This window comes from Oncorhynchus clarkii, chromosome 5, assembly GCF_045791955.1.
Source record: "Oncorhynchus clarkii lewisi isolate Uvic-CL-2024 chromosome 5, UVic_Ocla_1.0, whole genome shotgun sequence".
Taxonomy (NCBI): Eukaryota; Metazoa; Chordata; class Actinopteri; order Salmoniformes; family Salmonidae; genus Oncorhynchus; species Oncorhynchus clarkii.
Genome location: NC_092151.1, coordinates 38,601,806 through 38,621,543, shown reverse-complemented (window position 1 = coordinate 38,621,543; position 19,738 = coordinate 38,601,806). Strand labels below are relative to the sequence as shown.

General features: G+C 40.9%; 1 protein-coding gene and 1 pseudogene across 2 annotated transcripts; one reads left to right on the top strand and one right to left on the bottom strand.

Moving 5' to 3' along the window:
* Nucleotides 1-563: 563 nt before the first annotated feature.
* On the top strand, nucleotides 564-5,109 carry LOC139409683 (S-phase kinase-associated protein 2-like; annotated as a pseudogene).
* A 3,503-nt stretch (nucleotides 5,110-8,612) lies between these two features.
* Nucleotides 8,613-16,886, bottom strand: LOC139408785 (NAD kinase 2, mitochondrial). 2 transcript variants are annotated; one of them, XM_071153108.1, is made up of 12 exons: nucleotides 15,874-16,886; nucleotides 14,977-15,065; nucleotides 14,774-14,862; nucleotides 14,488-14,569; nucleotides 14,234-14,317; nucleotides 13,750-13,889; nucleotides 13,430-13,514; nucleotides 13,032-13,127; nucleotides 12,775-12,830; nucleotides 12,545-12,598; nucleotides 12,326-12,449; nucleotides 8,613-9,994 (listed from the first exon to the last, which is right to left on the bottom strand). In XM_071153108.1, the coding sequence occupies exons 1-12, from the start codon at nucleotides 16,108-16,110 to the stop codon at nucleotides 9,856-9,858; spliced, it is 1,275 nt and encodes a 424-aa protein (XP_071009209.1). In that variant the 5' UTR covers nucleotides 16,111-16,886; the 3' UTR covers nucleotides 8,613-9,855. The 2 variants fall into 2 exon arrangements, with proteins under 2 accessions (XP_071009209.1, XP_071009208.1); XM_071153107.1 differs by having other exon boundaries at nucleotides 13,032-13,175; nucleotides 15,874-16,872.
* Between the last annotated feature and the right edge of the window lie 2,852 nt (nucleotides 16,887-19,738).

The following is a 19,738-nucleotide window of genomic DNA, read 5'->3' as shown; positions in this document are numbered from 1 at the left end:
TTGTTAGATTGCCGATCAATCACGCGTTAGATCGACGGTAACAGTAAGATTAGGCTACAGATAAAACAAATTCAAAAAAATAAACACTGGCTGTTGCTGACAAGCATATTCAGGTCATATACATATTATTCATATTTAATTCAGTGATTGATATTATGAACCCGTCATCAGTAGCCTATTCCAACAGGCTATTGGAAAACACAAGCACATTTTACCTCTTAATCTCTTCACTATTCATGTTGAATAAATTAGTCTGTTAATTTGAACTAAGCAAGCTGCTAAATCGTTCAGTTTACATCTTGCCTAAATCTTTTCTAGGCTACTGTAGACTATCTGAAATTAGATGTAGGCATATCAGGGGTTATAGGCTACATGCCTTTATCCAAGCAAACCATAGCAAAATTGAATTACAATCATAAACGCAGGACATTAGACTTAACATTTGGCACATAATAACAACACAATTGCCAGATAATATATTTCGAGATCCTCTGTCCAACTTTCATCACTCAAACTCTTCTGTCTGATTTATTTAAGCAATAAGGCCAGAGGGGGTCTGGTACATGGCCAATATACCACGGGTAAGAACTGTTCTTTTCAAGACGCAATGCGGGGTGCCTGGATACAGCCCTAAGCCGTGGTATATTGGCCAAATACCACAAACCCCTGATGTGCCTTATTGCTATTTTAAACTGGTTACCAACGTAATTAGAGCAGTACAAATAAATATTTTGTCATACCCGTGTTATACGTTCTGATGTACCACGGCTGTAAGCCAATCAGCATTCAGGGATCGAACCACCTAGTTTAGGGGATTTCTTTATTTTCTTACAATTATAAACCTGGTTCTAGCCCTGAATTCAGCCAATCAGACCATATACCGCGGGTATGACAATCATTAGTTTTTACTGTTCTAATTATGTTGGTAACCAGTTTATAATAGCACTAATAATAATAACAATAAGGGCAAATTATATTTTCTCATGCCACATATTCCAATTCCTTAATGTCATGTCATAGCTTGCAATAATTATTATTTTGAGTAAACACTCATTTAGCTTCTAACGTCGTTACTAGTTACTATGTTATTTCTTAGTTGGCTCGAAAGCATTATGGAAAATGGGTTTATTGTATAACGATGGCAACTCCTCTCTTGCTGTGAAACACAAAAGTGGGCTAGTTTTCTAGCCTTTTTTTTTTTTTGAGTAGTCATTGGGCTAGACATTCCAGCTTGACCTGGCAACCCTACTCAGGAGTGTTCAAAACCATTCAGTTTTATTTTGATCAAGTAATTGTTTTTAAAAAATTCTCACAAAAATGTAGACGTTAATTAAGCTTATTCCAAATTAAACTAACACCCCCACCTCTGTGCCTTGTTTTTTATCCATGTGGCCGCACTTGTCATCCCGGAACAGTCCTGTATCTCTTCGTCTTTTCAGATTAGCTACTAAAATGGAACGCCCGCAAGCATTATAGCGGGCATTCATTGACATTGTAGCGAGATAACGTGAACTATCTAACTAACGTTACACTTTGCTAACTAGCTACATTGTGTCACATCCCGGGTAATACAACATGCTCACAAAGATGGTACATTGTGTCACATCCCGGGTAATACAACATGCTCACAAAGATGGTACATTGTGTCACATCCCGGGTAATACAACATGCTCACAAAGATGGGTACATTGTGTCACATCCCGGGTAATACAACATGCACACAAAGATGGGTGGGTACAATTTGTGGAACGTTCCAACAGGAATCTGTAACAAAAACTTCGTAAATAACATGGTTGCCAACAAACAACGCATACAAAGTTGTGTAGCGGCCAAATAAGATACAAATCAAATCACCTTTGGTTAGCAGATGTTAATGCGAGTGTAGCGACATGCTTGAGCTTCTAGTTCCGACAGTGCAGTAATATCTAACAATTCCCCAGCAACTAACTAATACACACAAATCTAAAGGGATGGAATATGTACATATAAATATATGGCTGAGCATCATAGGCAAGGTGCAATAGATGGTACACTATATACATATGAGTTGAGTAATGTAAGATATGTTAACATTGTTAGTGTCATTGTTTAAAGTGACTTGACTAGTGATCCATTTATTAAAGTGGCCAGTGATATGAGTCCTTGATGATCGTTTTGGCCTTCCTGTGACGTGCTGTAGGTGTCTTGGAGGGCAGGTAGTTTGCCCCCGGTGATGCATTGTGCAGACCGCACCACCCTTTGGAGTGCCTTGCTGTTGAGGGCGGTGCAGTTTCCGTACCAGGCGGTGATACAGCTCTACAGGATGCTCTCGATTGTGCATCTCTAAAAGTTTGTCAGGGTTTTAGGTGACAAGCCACTGTTGCACCGCCTTCACCACACCCTCTGTGTGGGTGGACCATTTCAGTTTGTCTGTGGTGTGTACGCAGAGGAACTTACAACTTTCCTCCTTCTCCAGTACTGTCCATTCGATGTGGATAGGTGGGTGCTCTCTCTGCGGTTTCCTGAAGTCCACGATCATCTCCTTTGTTTTGTTGACGTTGAGTGAGAGTTTGTTTTCCTGACACCACACTCTGAGTGCCCTCACCACCTCCCTGTAGGCTTTCTCGTCATTGTTGGTAATCAAGCCCACTACTGTTGTGTCGTCTGCAAACTTGATGATTGAGTTGAAGGCGTGCTTGGCCACACAGTCATGGGTGAACAAGGAGTACAGGAGAGGGCTGAGCAAGCACCCTTGTGAGGCCCCAGTGTTGAGGATCAGCGAAGTGGAGATGTTGTTTCCTACATTCACCACCTGTGGGCGGCACGTCAGAAAGTCCAGGACCCAATTGCACAGGGCGGCGTTGAGACCCAGGGCCTCCAGCTTAATGATGACCTTGGAGGGTACTATGGTGTTAAATTCTGAGCTGTAGTCAAAGATACTGGGTGGGCTATTTCATAAAGTTTTTCACTCACCACGTTTATTCTGAAAAATGTCTGTCCTCACTCTGTTAGCCTATTGACAAACATTAAGAATAAGCTACGTGGTGAGTTGATGCCTATTCGACAGATAGTTAGCTAGGTGAATTGATCATTCTACTTTGTATGCGTTGTTTTTTGGCAACCTTGTACTTTACAAAGTGTTTGGACAGATTCCTGTTGGAACATTCCACAAATTATACTCACCCCACAAAGATTTCTGTTTTTAATCATTGTCCCATTATTTTTGTATCAGGTCTTTGCAGGTAGTTTCCCTGTCTGAATGAGAGTTTGGAGGGATCCATGCTGTCCCTCTCACTGAAGAGCAAATGGAAAAAGAGACAGTACTTTGGTAAATGTCTGGACACGGAAACCACTCCTCATGAGCTCATTCAGCAGTGTTCACCACCTCACAAGCAGCGGGTGGTCTACAAGGGCAAAGAGAACGAGGAAAACCAGTTTGTGCTTGCCAGGCGACCAAGGACAAGGAGGGAGTTTTCAGGTGTATATAGCCATGTGTTGGGAGGAATACAACAAGCTTAGAAATACATAGCTAATTATCTGGAATTTTTAATAATTGTTCTGTTTCAGGGAAGTCACTATTTGGGCAAGTTATTAAATGTCTGACATTGTTTTTAATGGCAGGCTTGTCCTGGGACAGTCTCCCAGATGAGTTGCTGTTGGGAATTCTGTCCTGCCTCCCTCTGCAGGACCTCCTCAGGATGTCCCGGGTCTGCAAGCGCTGGCATCGCTTGGCGTGAGTCTTTGACCATTCAACTGTCTTTTTAAACTACTTACATAGTACATTGCAGTATTTCTGCTTGAACATCTTAGATATCACACTGTTTTTCTAACACAGGCAAATAGATGAGCTAAATGAATCGGAGTCTGTCATTAAGTCTCTGTATGTTTTTGTGCCTGGCAGGTTTGATGAGTCTCTGTGGCATAATGTGGATCTGGTAGGGAAAGCCCAGCTAGGTCAAGCTCTTGGGCAGATGCTTATCGTTTGAGTACTGGGACTGCGCTGCCCCCATACCTGCATTGGAGAACCATGTTTCACCCACACACAGTGAGTCCTCATAATGGGGATACAGAGGTATCTGTTGTAGGTGAACACAGACAATCCTATTTGTCTTTTGAATTTTGTCTGTTATTTCCATCACATGGATCTCTCGGTGCACTGTCACTACCCCTGTTCTAGATGATATCATCTCCCGTTGGAGCTCTCTGACAACATCGTTCAGTGAATAAAGAAGACAAATGCTCTGTTTACAATGATGATCTGTTATAATGATGTATTGTTTAGACAGCATTCAGAATGACTCTAAACAGTCTTCCTCTACCAATCAGGTCCCTATCTCAGAATACTGTGCTGGTACGGCTCAATCTGTGTGGCTGCTCTGAATTCTCCCCCGACTCGCTTAGTCAGATTCTCAAATCCTGCTTACGGTTAACTTAGTCTCTCAATTTGTAATTGTTTTATTTGATTGTTTTGAATGTGTTCAAATGTCTTAAGTATTTCTGAATGATAGTTTAATCTATTTAACTCTCTGTTTAAACCATGATCTGTAAATTGGTAAACTAATACAGAACTTTGTTGCTTTCCCTTTTTCCGTTCCTATACCAAGGCTTGAAGAGCTGATCTTGTCGTGGTGTGACTTCAGCACTGATCATGTGAAGGCTGTTGTCAGTAACATCCCCTCCAATATAACCCAGCTCAACCTCAGTGGCTACAGACAGAACCTTACTATGGAAGGTGGGGAAAACCTGTGGCATTGACCATTTTCCCTCTGCCCATGTTTGTATTGACTGTTTTTGATTATCCCTGATGAGTTTAATTTACCAATGGCCTCTTTTCAGATGTGAAAGACTTGGTGGAGAGATGTCCTAACCTCGTAAATCTGGATTTAAGGTGCGTTCATACTGCATGTCCTGAGCTGGACTGAAATGTGGATCCACATGATTTCTTTGGCCATGACATTATTTGACATGGATACTGTACAAATACTGTTTCTTCGTACCATAATCTCATGATGATATCTTGTCTGTGTGTTTGTGTTAGTGACAGTGTTCTGATGACGAGCTCCAGTTTCCCCATCCTTCAGCAGCTGCAGTCTCTTAGACTACCAGGTTCACCCTGCTGCCTTAGCGTAAGTCATGCACCATGTGGGGCATGACCTGTCGTTGGTGTTCAGACTAGAGGTCGACCGATTTATTATTTTTCAACGCCAATGCCGATTATTGGAGGACCAAAAAAGCCGATACCGATTAATCGGTCAAATTTAATTTTTAATTTTTAAATGTATTTGTAATAATGACAATTACAACAATACTGAATGAACACTTATTTTAACTTAATATAATACATCAATAAAATAAATGTAGCCTCAAGTAAATAATGAAACATGTTCAATTTGGTTTAAATAATGCAAAAACAAAGTGTTGGAGAAGAAAGTAAAAGTGCAACATGTGCTATATAAGAAAGCTAACGTTTCAGTTCCTTGCTTAGAACATAAGAACATATGAAAGCTGGTGGTTCCTTTTAACATTAGTCTTCAATATTCCCAGGTAAGAAGTTTTAGGTTGTAGTTATTCTAGGAATTATAGGACTATTTCCCTCTATACCATTTGTATTTCATTAACCTTTGACTATTGGATGTTCTTATAGGCCCTTTAGTATTGCCAGTGTAACAGTATAGCTTCCGTCCCTCTCCTCGCTCCTCCCTGGGCTCGAACCAGCAACACAACGACAACAGCCACCATCGAAGCAGCGTTACCCAAGCAAAGCAAGGGGATCAACTACTAGCTAGCTAGCTAGCCATTTCACTTCGGTTACACCAGCCTCATCTCGGGAGTTGATAGGCCTAAAGTCATAAACAGCTCAATGCTTGACGCACAACGAAGAGCTGCTGGCAAAACGCACTAAAGTGCTGTTTGAATGAATGTTTACGCGCCTGCTTCTGCCTACCACCGCTCAGTCAGATACTTAGATACTTGTATACTCAGTCAGATTATATGCAACGCAGGACACGCTAGATAATATCTAGTAATATCATCAACCATGTGTAGTTAACTAGTGATTATGATTGACTGTTTTTTAAAAGATAAGTTTAATGCTAGCTAGCAACTTACCTTGGCATTCGCGTAAAAGGTAGTCTCCTTGTGGAGTGCAACGAGAGAGAGGCAGGTCGTTATTGCGTTGGACTAGTTAACTGTAAGGCTGCAAGATCGGCTCCCCCGAGCTGACAAGGTGAAAATCAGTTGTTCTGCCCCTGAACAAGGCAGTTAACCCACCGTTCCTAGGCCGTCATTGAAAATAAGAATGTGTTCTTAACTGACTTGCCTAGTTAAATAAAGGTATAAAAAAATCAGCAAATCGGCGCCCCAAAAAAACGATTTCCGATTGTTATTAAATCTTGAAATCGGCCCTAATTAATCGGCCATTCCGATTAATCGGTCAACCTCTAGTTCAGACCCTAGCCATAACGCCTTCCTAACGTGGTCACTAACATGTCATAACTAATTTCTGTCTGATGTGGTCCTGATATAGGAGGAATATTAGCTATTTTTATTGTGTCCGTGTCAGACATTGTGTCTAGGAATATTCCATAGTGCCTTTTGCAATTTGTTGAACACTGACACCAATTGTTCTGATGAAGATGTCGTGTTGTTCTTTTGTCAGCACTTATTTTTGTTTTATAATGATGGCCATTGGTTCTAAGTTATTATTGTCATAGGACATGTCCTTCGGATACACATTAGTGAACGTTTTTAAATGCTGGTAAATTGCATTTCTCCACAGTAACGCTACTTGAATACCATGCAACTGAATTCATAAGATTTTAAAGCGTTCCTGTTTTAGAAATATTTGAACCCTGATAATGTTGAAGACAGAGCTTGTAGCTATCAGGGAAATAATTTTTTATTTTTTACTTGAGATAATCATAAATTCAGATTTATAGGCTGCTGATAATGTCTCCATAATCTGGCCAATTTATTGACTTCCGAACATTCCAAAGACTGTAAACTGTGCAAAACTTAACATTATAGATTGATAATGTTTGTTAATTCTGTAATGTTTTACCAACGGGATAATGGAACATCAGTTCCAGTTACTGTCTATCAACTGTAAGCAGTGTTTGCCAGAAAGACGAGGAAGATTTTGGTCCGAGTTGGATTATTGCATCGGTGCACCACCATTGTAGCTGGTGAAATCTCTACCTCGTGATGCAATGGTTAGAATTCTCTTTTTAAAGTGTTTGTAAAATACAAACCTGTATTTGAAGGCCCCATTTTAAATAATGATGCCTTTTACTTGATCTGTTTATTTTAAAGGGAAAAAAATCAATGAAGTTACAGTTTACATCAACGTCTACTTCCAAATCAAATGTTATTGGTCACATATTTAGCTGCTGTTACGGTGGGTGTAGTGAAAATGCTTATGTTCCTAGCACCAACAGTGCAGCAGTATCTAACAATACATAAAAATCTAAAAGTAAAATAATAAAATTAAGAAATGCATAAATATTAGATTGCTCAATGTCAGAGTGGCATTGACTAAAATACAGTAGAATAGAACACAGTATATACATATGAGATGAGTAAAGCAGTATGTGAACATTTAACCTGTTTGACAGAATAAAAGCTGAGGTGGTTATAATGTATACAAAAGTCTAAATCTTTTGGCATTTTTGTAGAAACACAAATGTAATCTTGTCTCTAAATTAGGTACTGAATATGAGTGTGCACCACATTACAGGCATATAATGTAGAAGAAAATGCTAGTCTCTGCCACAGGGGGGGGGGACTAGCTATGTATGGATCTGAGCCATGTTTGGTCTGGTTCCTGTTTGTGCTCACATTTGGTTGAGATGTTTAAGAAAATGTAGATGTTTCTTTTTAATTAATGCATTGACAAATAAGATGCACTGTCAATGTCTAAATAAATGTTTTATTTAAAGAGTTCTGTGATGTTTTGATTTCACACGATTTAATAATCAGACAAATGCCTCCTGTGTTGAATAGTGAACAAAAATATAAATGCAACCTTTTCAAAGATTTTACTGAGTTACAGATCATGTAAGGAAATCAGTCAATTGAAATAAATTCATTAGGCCCTAATCTATGGATTTTACATGCCTGGGTAGGGGCCCGGGAGGGCATAGGCCCACACACTTGGGTGCCAGGCCCAACCAATCAGAATGAGTTTTTCCCCCCAAACAAGCTATAGAACTGACAGAAATACTCTTCAGCATCCCTGCCCACCCTCTGACGATCCCGCAGGTGAAGAAGCTGGATGTGGAGGTCCTGGGCTGGTGTGGTTAAACATGGTCTGCGATTGTGAGACCGGTTAGCTGTACTGCCAAATTGTCTAAAACTACATTGGAGGCAGCTTATGGTAGAGAAATGAACATTCAATTCTCTGGTGGACATTCCTGTAGTCAGCATGCCAATTGCACATTCCCTTAACTTCTGTGGCATTGTGTTGTGACAAAACTGCACATTTTAGAGTGCTCTTTTATTGTCCCCAGCACAAGGTGCAACTGTGTAATGTTTAATCAGCCTTGATATTCCACATCTGTCAACTGCCTGGATTGTCTTGACAAAGGATCACTAACTGGGATGTAATTTGTGCACACCATTTGAGAGAAATAAGCTTTTTGTACATAGAACATTTCTGAATCTTTTATTTAAGCTCATGAAACATGGGAGCAGCACTTCACTTGTCACGCAAATGTTTTTGTTCAGTGTAGTTTAATGACCTGGCACCATAAGGTGCATAGACAGTCATTTCAGATGTAGAGCCACAGAAAGTAGCCCACATACAGTTCACATGGCAGAATTCACAACACAATAAGGATTTAGACATCACTCCCTTCTGCATATTAATCTTACACAATGTATGATTCATAACTAAAACCATCCCTCTTAACTCCCGAAAATTTTCCAAATGACCCCTTGATGAACACTGGAAGCAAATATTTTAGTATTTTGCAGTTTCAGGCCAAGGCACTGTTTTGTCAAAGTTGAGGTGAAGACCCTCGAGGCCCTGACCTGTTGAGCAATACAATGCTTTCGGGTTTTGATCTTAGTGCATTTGATTTTCAATGTTCTACCCCAACACAATCAGTGTTTGAAGCCAAGCAGCTCAAAAGACCTAGAAAAATATATAAAATCAGCCAAATGGAATAGATTTTTTTTTTTTATCAGAATTTGTCCACCAACACAGCAACAGTTTTTCCAATAGTAATTGGCAGTCTGAAAAACACCCAAAATATAAATGTATATATAAAATAAACTAATGATGGCAGCACATCCAGTTATTATAACACAACATTCCGTAAGAAATGGTGTGTCACGTGGGCTCACTGTCTCAGTTTTGAATTATATAGCAATGGGTGGAGAGGATTGATTTGGGTAGTGTTTGGCAACGATAAATGCCCAAGGCAAAGTCAGAAACTCACAGCTGCCTATATGGTCTCTTATGCAAACTCAAAACTTGTGAAACTAACAATCCATAATGGAGCAAGACGAATAACGCCAGGCTGCTGTAAGTAATTGTATTGTGAAAAAAGTTGCAAATACTGAATAATTACACTAATTTCCAATGGCCCGATAAGCTTGTAAAGATATTGGATAAAACAAATTGAGACAAAAAAAGCTAAATAAACCCCAAATGTAACTAATACAGCCAACACCAATGCAAAAGTAAAGAACACATATGTGAATATAACCTAAATATCATTCTGCCAAACTCCAAAAAGCTACAAGGGGAGGATGTGATAGTCTCATCAAGTTCACAGGTCCTAATAATGCATGAGACTAGCTTGTCCTCCCTGCTTCCTTCATAGATCACTGCTGTTGAGAGTCCACCGAGTTCAGTAAGGATGATTTGGCCGGTCAGTTTTCAAGGAGAACAGTCCGGAGCTGGTCCTCCTCGTTCATGGTGATTGTTGCTATGGCACCGTCGTTGAACTCAAAAGAAGTCCCGCCGTCCACCACCATGCACGCGTCCCAGCACCGCGAGCGCACACACACCCTGAAGAGCAAAACCCAAAACATTAAAAAAAAAGATAAAAAAGGAAAAAAATAAAATGGGAGCTTGTACCCCACTGCAAGACAAGAAGAATGGGCATGGACATACTAGAAGTATTCACCCCTCCAGAGTCAATACATGTTAGAATCACCTTTGGCAGCGATTACAGCTGGGAGTCTTTATGGGTAAGTCAGTGTTCCACACCTGGATTGTACGTCATTTGCACATTATAATATTTTTAATTCTTAAAAGCTCTGTCAAGTTGGTTGTTGATCATTACTACAGCCATTTAAGTCTTGCCATAGATTCAAGCCGATTTAAAAGTCAAAACTGTAACTACGCCATTCAGGAACATTCAATGTCATCTGGGTAAGAAACTCCAGTGTACAGTCGCAGCCAAAAGTTTTGAGAATGACAAATATTAATTTCCAAAGTTTGCCGTTTGTGTCTAGATATTTTTGTCAGATGTTACTATTGAATACTGAAGTATAATTACAAGCATTTCATAAGTGTCAAAGGCATTTATTGACAATTACATGAAGTTGATGCAAAGAGTCAATATTTGCAGGGTTGACCCTTCTTTTTCAAGACCTCTGCAATCTGCCCTGGCATGCTGTCAATGAACTTCTGGGCCACATCCTGACTGATGGCAACCCATTCTTGCATAATCAATGCTTGAAGTTTGTCAGAATGTGTGGGGTTTTGTTTGTCCACCCGCCTCTTGAGGATTGACCACAAGTTCTCAATGGGATTAAGGTCTGGGGAGTTTCCTGGCCATGGACCCAAAATTTCGATGTTTTGTTCCCAGAGCCACTTAGTTATCACTTTCGCCTTATGGCACGGTGCTCCATCATGCTGGAAAAGGCATTGTTCGTCACCAAACTGTTCCTGGATGGTTGGGAGAAGTTGCTCTCGAAGGATGTGTTGGTACCATTCTTTATTCATGGCTGTGTTCTTAGGCAAAATTGTGAGTGAGCCCACTCCCTTGGCTGAGAAGAAACCCCTCACATTAATGGTCTCAGGATGCTTTACTGTTGGCATGACACAGGACTGATGGAAGCGCTCACCTCGTCTTCTCCGGACAAGCTTTTTTCCGGATGCCCCAAACAATCAGAAAAGGGGATTCATCAGTGAAAATGACTTTACCCCAGTCCTCAGCAGTCCAATCCCTGTACCTTTTGCAGAATATCAGTCTGTCCCTGATGTTTTTCCTGGAGAGAAGTGGCTTCTTTGCTGCCCTTCTTGACACCAGGTCATCCTCCAAAATTCTTCACCTCACTGTGCGTGCAGATGAACTCACACCTGCCTGCTTCCATTCCTGAGCAAGCTCTGTACTGGTGGTGCCCCGATCCCGCAGCTGAATCAACTTTAGGAGACAGTCCTGGCGCTTGCTGGACTTTCTTGGGCACCCTGAAGCCTTCTTCAAAACAATTGAACCACTCTCCTTGAAGTTCTTGATGATCCGATAAATGGTTGATTTAGGTGCAATCTTACTGGCAGCAATATCCTTGCCCGTGAAGCCCTTTTTGTGCAAAGTAAGATGACGGCACGTGTTTTCTTGCAGGTAACCATGGTTGACAGAGGAAGAACAATGATAACAAGCACCACCCTCCTTTTGCCATCATACAAACTGAGGCAGCAGACTTTGTGAAAATTAATTTGTGTCATTCTCAAAACTTTTGGCCACGACTGTATATTTGGCCTTGTGTTTTAGGTTATTGTCCTGCTAAAAAGGCAAATTTGTCTCCCAGTCTGTATTTTGGACAAAGTTAATTTCTTTGCCACATTTTTTTGAAGTTTTACTTAAGTGCCTTATTGCAAACAGGATGCATGTTTGGAATATTTGTATTCGGTACAGGCTTCCTTCTTTTCACTCTGTCATTTAGGTTAGTATTGTGGAGTAATAACGTTGTTATCCATCCTCAGTTTTGTCCTACCACAGCCATTAAACTCTAACTGTTTTAAAGTCACCATTGGTCGCATGTTGAAATCACAGAGCGGTTTCCTTCCTCTCCGACAACTGAGTTAGGAAAAACGTGTCTTTGTTGTGACTGGGTGTATTGATACTGCATCCAAAGTGTAATTAATAACTTAAAGATAAATGGCATGTGTGGGGTACAGAGATGAGGTGGTCATTCTAAACACTATTACTGCACACAGAGTCCATGCAACTTATTATGTGACTTGTTAAGAAACTTATTTAGGCTTGCCATAACAAAAGGTGTTGAATACTTACTGACTCAAAACAGTTAAACGTATCATTTTAAATTCAGGCTGTAACAACAAAATGTGGAAAAGGGGTGTGAATACTAAGGCACTGTAGATAGAACGGACCTGTTGGCAAAGCCTCTTTGGCGACTGCTGGAGAATACTCTGTTGACGATTGGCTCTCTGATGCTGAAGATCATTCTGCCTTCCTCCGGACCAAACACCAGAGACTTGTTGTATTCATCAGTCACTGACAAAAGAAAGACATTGTGCAATTCATGTACACACATTTTCCTTGAGCATTCATCCATACACACATTCAGCTGTACATCTTTTGGAACTCACCCTTTTCAATCAATTCCTGACTCAGTGGAATATCAAGACCCATTTGTGCCTTTCCTGGGAAGACAGAGGACTCGATCACTGTCATGACATTATCAGTGTAGTAAACAGGTTCTCCCCAAATCATTGATTGTCTCAAATTTCCAGCTGTAATTCCATTTACACACAAATTTACAAAAACACAAATCCACATGATTATTAGGGTTCATAAAGAAAGGTTGGAGTCCACACACCTATTCTTAAGACCTCTCCCACAGCCTGTTCAACCAGTTTGTTAATATTGTAAGACCTGTGAAAACACACCAGAACGAGTCTCATGAAACAAACATTCTACTAAAAGCTGTGCTGTCAGTTAAATCATCATTTTTCCTGAATGATATTTTTTTTGAACTACCATACACAAGAAGTAGCATTCAAAGTGGACTTCCAGGACCAGTAATTGGCAAACACCAACATAGGTAAAAAGAAAAAGTGTTGGAGCTTAGTGTACCAGGCTTTAGATCCAGTCCCAGTGCAGATGCTAAGGCCAGAGCTCTTCTGCTTCTCCCACGGTCCATCGTCCACAGAGATCTCATAGTAGGAAGCCCTATGGAGCGAGAGGGTGAGATGAGGTTTGAAGGATTTATACTTCACCCTGTGAGTGACGGATAGAGATCCACCAATGAGTGCATGGAGAAATGGGTAGGGGTGGTAGTATTTTTATTTTATATTTAACTAGGCAAGTCAGTTAAGAACAAATTCTTATTTACAATGGTGGCCTTCCAAGTAGTGCAGAGGAGGGTTAATGAAGGGGGAAACATGCAGAGATGAGCAGCAAAGCAGCAAAAATAGGCATTCATGTTTGGGGGGGGGTCAAGATGCCATGGTTTGGTTTGATGACAAGGGTACCTGGAGGAGAGAGATTCCCCAATGAAGATCTCATTCAGTCCTCTGACAGGGAGTAGGTAGGGCCTGGATAAGCTGCAAGCCTTGCCTGTATCAAAAAAACAGCTGAATGAAGAGGAACTGGTAGAAAATAGCTTTTTGACAAATCAGATGAAAATAATTGTGTGAATTAATACCAGAACAAAAACGACAGACCAGAAGACATGTTAATCATTCAAGACAGTGCCCCCTCCATTCAATAAGTCTTTGATTATTCCCCAAGGGCCCAGACAGACAGACAAAGAGACTGAGCCAGGTACACATAGGAGGCCGAGGGGCCGTACTGCTCTGGGCCTCCATGAGGGTGATGCGGTGGGCCTGGTTGTGTTGCTCCAGACTGAGCTGCTGTTCATGTAGGTTCACTGGGGTGGGATTGATCCCTGTGCCCTCCAGGTGTAGACGGATCCTCTGCCGCCACTGCCACCTGCAGGACGTATAAGGGGAGGGGTTGAGAGGGAATGGGAAGGAAATTAATAAGTGGAGTTAATAATTAGTAGTGTGTTGTAGGCAGGGAGAGGAACATATGGAGAAAGAAAAGGGGGGGGGGGGTGAAAAATGCCATGATATTATTAGGCATTACTGTTCCTGGAATCAGAAACTCAAGTCTTAGAGTTCAGCAACAGTAACACCAGAGGGCAGTGTAGTAAGACCAGGAATGCTGAAAAGAACTGGGGAAGCGTGGCAAAAAGATCAGAGTATTCTTCACGAGTAAACATAGCTTTCCTAACAGCAGCATTCTAGCCAGGGAGGTGAAAGGGAAACACCCACCTGAACTGACCACGGCGGAGTTTTTGTAGTGCCTCAGGGAAGGCATGTGTGTAACGCACAGGCAGGCACAGGTGTCCCTCTGACCTTCATGTAAAGCAAAAAAGACTGCTTTAATAGGAGCACTTTTTCCCCTCAAACTAGATAAAGCAACCCCCCTCCTCTCATTCCATTTAACAAACTGTTGAAATTCACCACAGGGAATTCCCCAAACCACCACTTTATTTTCAATAACTCCTTTTGTTGTGAGTTGTTACCTTTCCGGGTCTGTGTTAACCCCAAGAACGGGTTGGTCTTTATTGAAAACCTTACTGGCGACAAGTAGCATAGTTCCATCCCCTAACAAAAGGAACAGGAGGGGGTCAGATTATGATAGCAAGGTTTCTGGGTGAAATAGGCCTATTCGTGGGTTGAGCTGACCCTTTGTATTCTCTGAGCACGGACTTACAAAACAATCCCAATTCAATTGTACCACTGTGGGAAAGTGACCATGCGAAATTATCAGCTACTTTTCTCAAACTCTTAAAAAGGGAGAAAACGTACCCCCTGCAGAGATAATAGCATCTGCCCATCGCACTGTTTCTTCATCATATTGCCCTCTCTTCACCACACGCACCTCCATCCCCTCTTTCCTAGAGGGAACAGAAAATACACAAAGGTTATGGTTGTGGTCACTTTACAACTTCATGACTGCTTGTATACAGTAAATCACAACAATATCCTTGAATAGAATCTCATCATCTTACTGTAGACTCTCCACAATGTGTTCCACATTGCGGGTATGGATGTTGTGTCTCTCCAGCAGCCCAAGGTAACTGGAGCCCTTCAATGCAAGCTGTAACAAGCACAAAAACTCAGATTATCACCATTTTAAACCACAGCAAAGACATTTCAATCAGGCTCTGGTGAGGATTATTATACAACTCACAACATTGAGAAAGGAATGGGACATCCTGCAATATAAATATCTGTCCATCACCAGCAAAGATCTATGGGATCACCAAGTCTCTGTCTGAACTGAAAGGAAAACTAGCATGTGCCGATGCCTAGTCGTTCAGGGGGTGTTTTACTGTCAAGGATGAACACATTTTAAAAATAAGTGAGTCAGAGCAAGTACTAGTGGTGGAAAAATTACCCAATTGTCAAAATTGAGGAAAAGTAAAGATACCTTAACAGAAAATTACTCCAGTAAACATCACCCAGAAAAATAATACTTGAGTAAGAGTCTAAAAGTAATTTGTTTTAAATATACTTAAGTATCAATAGTACATTTATTGCGAAAATATACTTAAGTGTCAAAAGTATAAATAATACAACATTCCTTATATTAAGTGAACAATGTATGGCTAGCCAGGGGCATATGTGTTTAGTGAATCCGCCACTTCAGAAGCAGTAGGGATGTTCTGTTGATAAGTGTGTGAATCGGACCATTATCCAGTCCTACTAAGCATTCAAAATGTAAAGGGTGTCAGAGAAAATGTATGGGGTAAAACGTAGATCATTTCCTTTAGGAATGTAGCTAAGTAAAAGTTGTCAAAAATATAAATAGTAAAGTACAAATACCCACCAAAACAAATCAAGTAGTACTTTCACGATTTTTTACACCACTGGCAAGTACCATACTTTTTCCCCCATTCCCTTACCAGCTGTTTTAAGTCCTCTTCTGAGAGCTCTGAAAAGCGATATCTTTGCTGCTCGAATTCATATCTTGTCATCTTTGTCACCACAGCAACTTTCGCAGGGTTGAAACCACTTTCAGCCTGTGATGCAATATTTCGTATCCCCATCTGGATGTGAAGGAGGCGACCTGAGCTCCTATTTAAAATAGTGACAGCTCGATTCCCAAGGCACAAAAAGTTTATAAAGGCTCGGTAAGTCATTATTGTAAATGGTATTTAAAAAATATTTTAAAAGACAATCAAAAGTTATTCGTTGTTGGTCCCCTTTAATGTGGTCGTTGGTCAATTCGTTGGGAACCCAATGTCGGTAATGTAAGCTTGAGCTTCCTCCCAGCTGTTTGACTTGGGTCCATTCATTCATACACACTAAACTCGTTGAATCCAGATGCTGCGAGACCACTCTCACCTAGCGTAGTTCTGAATTGACAAAGCACGCCCTACCAAGCTTAGCAAGTCAGCTACTGTAGAAGCTTAAAAACAAATCATCTTATCTATAGCCAGCGCTCTGTTTAACTTTCACAAGCAAGGCAGCTAGCGACTTTTGTTTTGGCTAACTACAGTAACCTTTGCCAGATAACTAACTATGTAATGGGGGCAAAGAAGGTCACGCGCACTCTGATCCGGCTAGATAGAGCGGTCTAGCTGGATAGCTAGCCTCCAATCGGTCAAATCTCAAAGTAAACCAGTCCCTAGCAAGCACACCACACAGGTCAGTTCAAAACACAACGTTACACATTGTTAGCTAGCTAAACTGCCTCAAACTAAGTTCCTTGCTAACGACCCTCTCTACGTGTACCTTTCACTTTTTTTGTATCCTGCAAACATCAGTTTGATCATACTTATTTACTCTAAGCAGCTCCAAGAAACTAAACACATGCATGTAGCTATTTGAGACTCAGATGACTTCTAGAACAACAGTACCCAGTTCCTACGACACCATCTTTGATGCACGTAACGCACGCACGTTTGCTGAACGCGCTCGCAGGCTTATTTTATTACGTACATCAACGTGCTTTTCATGGGTGGAGCCGGAGCATTGTTCTCTAAATTGAGTGGTATTTCTTATTATACCTCATTGCCAGTGCTATCTGTCCTATTTTGTTCAACATTATGATTAACGATGTGTTTTCGAATGTAGGTAGGGGTATTGGAGCTTCGCTATATGCTGATGGTGGCGCTATTAAGAGGGTGGAATGAAACTCGTGATCAAATCTATTCAACAAGCTATAGTGGATGTTGAAATATGGTCGATTTACTAGGGAGGTTAAGTTGTCAGTGGCGAAGTCTTGTATGTTCTTCTTGAAGAACGAAGTCGCCGATAATATACAGTTGTTTCTGTATGGGGAGGGTTTCTAATCACCAACATTTGGGTCTATGGTTCAATGAGCAATACACAGTTGCAAGAAAAACTGTCTGAACCCTTTGGAAATACCTGGATTTCTACATAAATTGGTCATCAAATCTGATCTTCATGTAAATCACAACAATAGACAAACAGTGTGCTTAAACTAATAACATACATTTTTGATTTTTTTTCTTGTCTATAATGAATGCATCATGTAAACATTCACAGTGTAGGTTGGAAAAAGTATGTGAAATCCTAGGCTAATGACTTCTCCAAAACCTAATTGGAGTCAGGAGTCAACTAACCGGGAGTCCAATCAATGAGATGAGATTGGAGATGCTGGTTAGAGCTGCTTTGCACTATAAAAACACTCACAAAATTTGAGTTTGCTATTCACAAAACGCATTGCCTGATGTGAACCATGCCTCGAACAAAAGAGTTCTCAGGAGACCTAAGATTAAGAATTGTTGACTTGCAATAAAGCTGGAAAGGTTTACAAAAGTATCTCCAAAAGCCTTGATGTTCATCAGTCCACAGTAAGACAAATTGTCTATAAATGGAGAAATGCTCAATGAGTTTAAGAAGAACCCTGTAGTGTCATCTAAAGGCTTACATAAATCTCTGGAACATGCTAACATCTGTTGACAAGTCTATGATACCTAAAACACTAAACAAGAATGGTGTTCACGGGAGGACACCACAGAAGATGCCACTGCTGTCCAAAAAAAACATTGCTGCACATCTGAAGTTTTCAAAAGTGCACCTGGATGTTCCACAGTGCTACTGGCAAAATATTCTGTGGACAGATTAAACTACAGTTGAGTTGTTTGGAAGGAACACACAACACTATGCGTGGAGAAAAAAGTCACAGCACACCAACATCAAAACCTCATCCCAACTGGAAACTATGGTGGAGGGAGCATCATGGTTTGGGGCTGTTTTGCTGCCTCAGGGCCTGGACAGCTTGCTATCATCAACAAAAAAATTAATTCCCAAGTTTAATCGAGAAATTTTTCGGGAGAATGTCAGGCTATCTGTCCACCAATTGAGGCTCAGCAGAAGTTGGGTGATGCAACAGGACAATGAACCAAAACAAAGAAGTAAATCGAATGGCTTCAACAGAATAAAATACACCTTCTGTAGTGGCCCAGTCAGATTCCTGAATTCAACCTGATTGAGATGCTGTGGCATGACCTCGAGAGCAGTTCACACCAGACATCCCAAGAATATTTCTGAACTGAAACAGTTTTGCAAAGAGGAATGGTCCAAAATTACTCCTGACCGTTGTGCAAGTCAGGTTCGCAACTACAGAAAACATTTGGTTAAGGTTATTTCTGCCAAAGGAGGGGCAACCAGTTATTAAATCCAAGGGTTCACATACTTTTTCCACCCTGCACTGTGAATGTTTACACGATGTGTTCAATAAAGACATGAAAACATATTGTTTGTGTGTTATTGGTTTACGCAGACTGTCTATCGTTGTGACCTAGATGAAAGTCAGATCAAATTTTATGAACAATTTTATGCAGAAATCCAGGTATTTCCAAAGGGTCCTTTCCCTGCCATTGTACATCGAAAGGTCATATCATAAATGTTGAAAGTGAACGTGTAAAACAGTGGTGAATCTGTCCCTTGACACAATCCTGTCTCGGCGCTCTACGGACAATTCCTTCAACCTCATGGGCTGTTTTTTTCTCTGACAGGCACTGTCAGCTGTGGGACCTTATATAGACAGGTGTGTGCCTTTCCAAATCCAGTCCAATCAATTGAATTTACCACAGGTGGACTCCAATCAAGTTGTAGAAACATCTCAAGGACGATCAATAGAAACAGGATGCACCAAGGACCCAGATATTGGGCGCACAGGAGCAGGCGTTTACGTTCCTGAATTTGATGTCCAGATATTTCGAAGACTAACAGATGAACTGTCAGTATACTCAGTTGAACGGTTGGGGATAATAGTTGCCCTCCAGTGGGTGGAGGATGTACAACCTGTTAGAATTATAGTATGCTCAGATTCTCTGTCTGTATTGAATAGTTTATCATCTGGTAAATCTAATAGGAGTGACTTACTATTGAAGGTATTCATGTTATTTTGGATAATTGAGAGACTGGTTGTAGTAGTGAGATTCTGCTGGGTCCCAGCACATTCGGGTGGGGAAGGGAATTAAATTGTAGACCAGTTAGCCAAAAGCGCTTTGAAACGAGATATAATTGATATTAATGTTCCACTGGGTAGAGGTGAGGCCAGATTTAAGATCAGAGCCATTTTGATAGATGTGTGGCAGAAGAGATGTAACTCTGAGCCCAAGGGCCAGAATTTATATGCCCTCCAAAGAAAGTTCGGTGGACCAAGATTCAAAAATCAGATTAGGAAGGAAGAGGTGGTGTTTGCTCGATTGCACTTAGGACATTGTAGATTGAACTCGTCATTACATCTGGTTGGCAAGCCACGTGAAAGGTTTCTGTCTGGATTGTATGGTC

What these genes read in the sequence shown, in the direction of transcription:
- LOC139408785 (XM_071153107.1), bottom strand. Translation starts at nt 16,110, where the DNA reads ATGACTTACCGAGCCTTTATAAACTTTTTGTGCCTTGGGAATCGAGCT. An exon ending in TGCTATTATCTCTGCAGGGG is followed by an intron (nt 14,570 to 14,773) that starts GTACGTTTTCTC and finishes TCCTTTTGTTAG; the next exon opens with GGGATGGAACTATGCTACTT. An exon ending in GGGGAATCTCTCTCCTCCAG is followed by an intron (nt 13,176 to 13,429) that starts GTACCCTTGTCA and finishes CGTCACTCACAG; the next exon opens with GGTGAAGTATAAATCCTTCA.